The following is a 6,007-nucleotide window of genomic DNA, read 5'->3' as shown; positions in this document are numbered from 1 at the left end:
TGGTTACAAATTTTTATCCTTCATGAACGCTTAATATGGCTACAACCAAATCCCCATGGACAAAAACAACAAAAAGCACACGACTTTCATGACGGAAGGAGCCAACTACATGTACTACGCCATGCCTTTTGGATTACGGAATGCAGGCGCCACCTAACAAAGGATGATGAACAAAGTTTTTGAGAAAGAAATAGGGGACATGCTTGAAGTATACATGGACGACATGATAGTAAAGTCGACCGAATAATCATAGCATAGGAGTCACTTTGAGGCAGTATTCACCCGCGTGCGCCTGTACAATATGTGCCTCAACCCCGAAAAATACACCTTCGAAGTCAAGGCAACCAAATTCTTAGGGTTCTACCTAATGGAAAGGGGGATCTAGGCAGACCCGGACAAATGTCAGGTTGTCCTCGAAATGGAACCCCCATCGTTGAAAGAACGGATCATGAAGTTGAATGGGATGCTGACGAAACTTAGTAGATTCATCTCCAGGTCCACCCAATATGCACTCCCATTCCTTAGACTCTTGCGAAAGGAAACAAATTTTTAATGGACAAAAGAATGTGGAGAGGCGTTCGATACATTGAAAACCATCATCTCACAACCCCCCGTCCTATCCAGGCCAATGGCGGGGGAGACCTCGTACCTCTACTTGGCAATATCAGCAGAAGCAGTCAGTGCCGTCCTAGTAAGGGAGATAGGGACCAACCAAAACCTGGTCTAGTTTTGCTCGAAAGCCTTGGCGGGACCGGAGACACGCTCCAAAAAATCGAGAAGTTGGCACTCGTTGGCCACCAGGAAACCGAGGAGGTATTTCCTTGCCCATTCCATTATAGTGCCAACCGACCAGCCGCTTAAGAATGTATTCTTTTGGCCGGATTTGGCGGGAAGTATGACCAAATGGTCGATAAAGCACTCCGAGTTTGACATAACCTTTGAGGCAAGATAAACATTGAAGGGCCAAATGTTTGCGGATTTCTTAGCAGAATTCACTCCACCCACGACCGAACCATGTTCGAAATGGATGATATTCACTAACGGATCCTCCAATACCCAAGGCGGGGGATCAGGCGTCATCCTCGAAAGCATAGAAGGATTGACGGTCAAACTATCCCTCCGGTTTGGGTTCTCGGTGACCAACAACCAGACAGAGTACAAAGTTGTGATAGCAGGGCTCGACCTGGCTTGAGATCTAGGTTCCCGAGAAGTTCAGGTGAAGATAGATTCTCAACTGGTAGTCTCCCAAGTGAGGGTAAACTTGCTTCACCCTCAGGGTACACATTCTCTCTCAGTTCCATTACTGACTTGATCGTTGGGGTGCTAACGTGCTTGCAGGCACCTTTCGTTCCACCGCGAAGACTCATCGCCACCGCATCGGAAGCCGTTACCGATTTACTGAAGCATTTTCTGCCACCATTGTGACTCAACCGTTCTTACCGGAGATATCATTAAGAAATAAAAAAAATGTTTTGTTTTTATTTTGTTTGACTGGAATATATTTTTATTACTAGATTTGGAATGTTTATTATTATTATACCATGTAAAAATAACAAGAACTTGACCAAAAAAAATCTTTAAACTTGCATTAATTTGTTCCCACCGACCACATTATATTTAGTCCCGCCTAAAAGACCAATAAACTTACCATATTTGATTGTTTCAGACACTACAAATAAACGTAACCTTTCGTCAATTGATCACAACTCATTTTCATTCTCTCCTTGTTACATATTGTCGCTTTCAGGGAACAAACGCCATTTCATTTCCCTTCAAATCTCTTTCTGTAATGTAAGTTCTCTCTTTCCCCTTCCTTTACTCTTTATTTCTAGTATTTGTTTATATGTACTCACCATGCAAAAACTTCTCACTGATCCATTTTAGTTACATATTGTGCAGACCAAAAATTCAAAACTGCAACAAGTGTCATCAACTTTTGGTAAAATACTCCCTACGTCTCTAACTATAAGCCTCATTTGAAGAATATAAATTCATATGTAATTTATACTAGGTTATTTATTATTTTTGTTCTCAAACATACATTTTATAAATATTACTAATTTCTTTTGAAATTTGAGAAGTTAAAGTTACATACTAATAAACCAAGAGTACTTTTGAAAGATCAAATACGAGACATTAAATTTACTAACCACTTTTTTAATATATGTGAAAAAAGTCATGGGTGCTTTTAATAAGGCATGAAGTTTTCAAATTCAAATTTACATTCTTTTGTTTCATATCAATTTGCTCACACCTAGCATAGTTTTTATTTTGTCATATGATTATTGTTATTGTTGGTTTTATTATTATTATTATTGAACAGATTATTATAATTACTGGGCACAAATAGTTTATTGAATAGGTTAATTATATTTATTAGGAACAAACAATGGCAAGCTCGTCTTCTGAATCTGTTTCGAGGCGTATGTCTCTGAGAAAGAAAGCGAATTATCGTAGTTATGAGGGATTGCTAGATGATGAGCGAATTGATAAGAAGTTGCATAGCACTTTGAAGAAGATGGGTAAAAATACAGATTTTCAGAAAGAAACCAACACCGAGGCTATGATCACCTTTTCACTTGGTTTCCCAATGAATGCTTTGCTTGAGCATGAGGTTCAATCTGGGGTTGTCACAAAATTAGGTGTGAAAGAGCAAAACGATTATGTTGTTGTGAGGAATCATATACTGGCTCGCTGGAGGGGGAATGTTATGAGTTGGTTGACGAAGGAACAGATTAAAGAAACTGTGAGCAAGGAGTTTGAATATTTGATTAATTCTGCTTATGATTACCTTTTGCATAATGGCCACATCAATTTTGGTGTTTTGCGGTCATTTACATCTCATTTTCCTGAGGCGACGAAAGGGACAGTTGTTGTTATTGGTGCTGGCATTGCTGGATTGACTGCGGCAAGGCAACTGTTGTTATTTGGTTATAAGGTTGTCGTTTTGGAAGGTAGGAACCGTCCTGGCGGCAGAGTTTACACTCAAAGGATAGGTAATGAGGATAAGTTTGCAGCCTTAGATCTTGGTGGGAGCGTAATTACTGGAATTCATGCTAACCCTTTAGCGGTTCTGGCACGACAACTATCAATTCCGCTTCATACAGTAAGACCTGATTGCCCTTTATTCAAGCCGAATGGGGATCCGGTTGATAAGGAAATAGATTCCAAGGTTCATTTTGTATTCAATAAGTTGCTTGACCATAGCATGGACCTGAGGGAAATTATGGGTGGGTTTGCAAGTGATACCTCACTTGGCTCAGTCTTGGAGACACTCAAAAATTTATATGTGGTGGCTCAAACTACCAATGAGAAGCAGATGTTTGATTGGCATCTTGCAAATTTAGAGTACGCAAATGCTGGATGTCTTTCAAATCTTTCAGCTGCCAATTGGAATCAGGATGATCCTTATGAAATGAAGGGCGATCATTGTTTTCTTGCTGGTGGAAATTGTAGATTGATAAAAGCTATGTGTGAAGGAATTCCTATTTTTTATGGAAAGACCGTCAACACTATCCGATATGGAAATGAGGGTGTTGAGATTATTGCTGGGGATCAAGTCTTTCAAGCAGACTTCGCCTTATGCACTGTGCCTCTTGGAGTTCTAAAAAAGAAGGTCATTAATTTTGAACCTGAATTACCTGCAAGAAAGCTCGAATCAATTGAGAGAATGGGTTTTGGGCTTCTGAACAAAGTTGCAATGGTTTTTCCTCATGTGTTTTGGGGGGAAGATCTGGACACATTTGGATGTCTCAAGGAAAACAGTCATGATCGAGGGGAATTCTTTTTATTTTACGGTTACCACACTGTTTCTGGGGGGCCAGCACTTATTGCGCTTGTGGCCGGTGAAGCTGCACACGCCTTTGAAACCACCGATCCATCCATCTTACTTAATCGGGTTTTGACAACTCTAAAAGGTATCTTTCACTTTTTCTTTACTTACTGATGAAAAAGAAATGCCCTTATTTATTGTTTTACTAGTTATAGTTGCATGATTTGCTATTTTAATTGCACGATTCGATATGATTTCACTTATTTGCTGCTTGTATAACGTGTGAATGAATCTCGTACTGCATCGAAATATGATACATGCATGCATGCAATTGCAAGATTCCATATGATCAATATAAATCACACGATTTAGTGATTTATTATTAACATTTATTTGGTTATATCATTCCTTGCTTACCATGTGCACCTTATTTGACTATATTATTTCTCTTTCTTCACTTTGACTTGTGTTGTATGACATTTCATTTTGTTTCGAGATTTATGATGTATTTGGTTATATATTTTTTTTCTTATTTTCTCAAGCTATTAGACTATGTTTAATCTTATGAATTAATATAATTCACTGTTTAAAAAATGTGGTTCCGATTATCATTTTATATATCTTTCTGCAGGTATTTTTCAACCTAAAGGCATCAATGTGCCTGATCCAATACAATCAATTTGTACGAGATGGGGAAGCGATCCCTTTTCTTATGGTTCATACTCTCATGTCAGTGTGCAATCATCTGGTAAGGATTATGATATCCTTGCAGAAAACGTGGGAAACCGATTGTTCTTTGCAGGTGAGGCCACTTCTAGGCAATATCCAGCCACTATGCATGGTGCTTTCATGAGTGGCTTGAGAGAAGCTTCTTGCATTTACCAGTTAACCTCTGTTCAGCAACCTTGTCCGAAGAAGTCCTTGTCTAAGAATATAGGACCCAACAGCGGTATCCTGGTTAATTTATTCAAGAGACCTAATTTGGAATTCGGAAATTTTTCTTTCATATCTGATCCTTTATCAGATGATCCACAGTCGAAGGCGATTATGCAATTCACTTTTGGTGGTAATGAAGAAAGTTACAAGGAGATAGTACGCTGCTATCCAGATACCAAAGCGTTGCCATTGAAGGTTTACACTATTTTATCCATTGAACAGGTGGATCGAATGCAGGAAATTACTGGAGGAGATGAAACCATGTTGTCATATTTGACAAAAAACCTCGGGTTGAAGCTAATGGGTTTGAGCGCTTTACTCATTGCCGGTAATGATGTAATAGCTAGCGTTGCTGCCTCCCGAAAAGGTAGATCAAGGAACCGAAAAATTCCCCATAATCCAAAGAAGAAATAGTTTGCATATAGGGGTGCTTGTTATCCAGTTCTGACTTGAAGTCTTGTAATAGAGGATAAGCAAATAATTGGATTTTACAAGCAAACTTGTTTACCCTACTTGTAGTTGTATTGTATCATATTTATTTCAAATTTTCAATAATCCCTTCATTGGTTCCAACACCAAATCAAGGAGAATATCAAATTAAACATATTACAGGGTATTATGGTTTACATTCTTATTGAATTTCTTGATGCACTTCTTTTATATGGGGTTTAAAGTTTTCATAAAGTTTTTTTTTATTAATGATTTATGTTTCAAAATTTCTAATTAAAATTAATTTTCTTTACAAAAAGAAAATCAAGTTTTTGAACCATAGGCGAACACGTTTTCACATTTTAGTTTATAATAGTGATAATAGTGATAGATACTGAAGTAGATTTACTATTAATAATAGTTAAGATTATTTTGATAAGGATTACAAAATCTGAAATTAATAGTTAAGATTTGTTTTTTCCTATCTTTAATCTTTAATAATAACACACACAAGTATAGCCAAGAAACTGACCATGAAGCAGTAGGCTGATATTTCAACAGATAAGCATCTAATTATATACACTTGAATTTTTGCATGGATTTTAGTTCTTTGCTCTTCCATTATTTGTATTTTTAGTTCTTTGTTTCAACAGATAAGCATCTAATAATGCGAGCAACATTCATTTTGACGCACTCTTTATAACACTAATAGTTAAGGTTGTGCCTTCTTGAGTAGTTGTTGCAGTAGGTTGAGATGCAGCAGGTTAACAATGTGACATGGATCGAATGTTCCATATATGTCAACGTAAACAAACTTTGGTCTCTCAGCATAGGATCCGAAAAGATATATGAAAGTATTTTATATATCCA

The 6,007-nt window shown here is 37.6% G+C and overlaps 1 protein-coding gene across 1 annotated transcript; it reads left to right on the top strand.

Moving 5' to 3' along the window:
• Positions 1-2,389: 2,389 nt before the first annotated feature.
• Positions 2,390-5,347, top strand: LOC11423713 (lysine-specific histone demethylase 1 homolog 2). The gene is made up of 2 exons (XM_003600127.3): positions 2,390-3,917; positions 4,404-5,347. The coding sequence occupies exons 1-2, from the start codon at positions 2,390-2,392 to the stop codon at positions 5,120-5,122; spliced, it is 2,247 nt and encodes a 748-aa protein (XP_003600175.1). The 3' UTR covers positions 5,123-5,347.
• The last annotated feature ends 660 nt before the right edge of the window (positions 5,348-6,007 follow it).

Source organism: Medicago truncatula, chromosome 3, assembly GCF_003473485.1.
Source record: "Medicago truncatula cultivar Jemalong A17 chromosome 3, MtrunA17r5.0-ANR, whole genome shotgun sequence".
Lineage (NCBI taxonomy): Eukaryota > Viridiplantae > Streptophyta > Magnoliopsida > Fabales > Fabaceae > Medicago > Medicago truncatula.
Note: the sequence above shows the minus strand (reverse complement) of the source record. Positions and strands in the feature narration are given on the sequence as shown.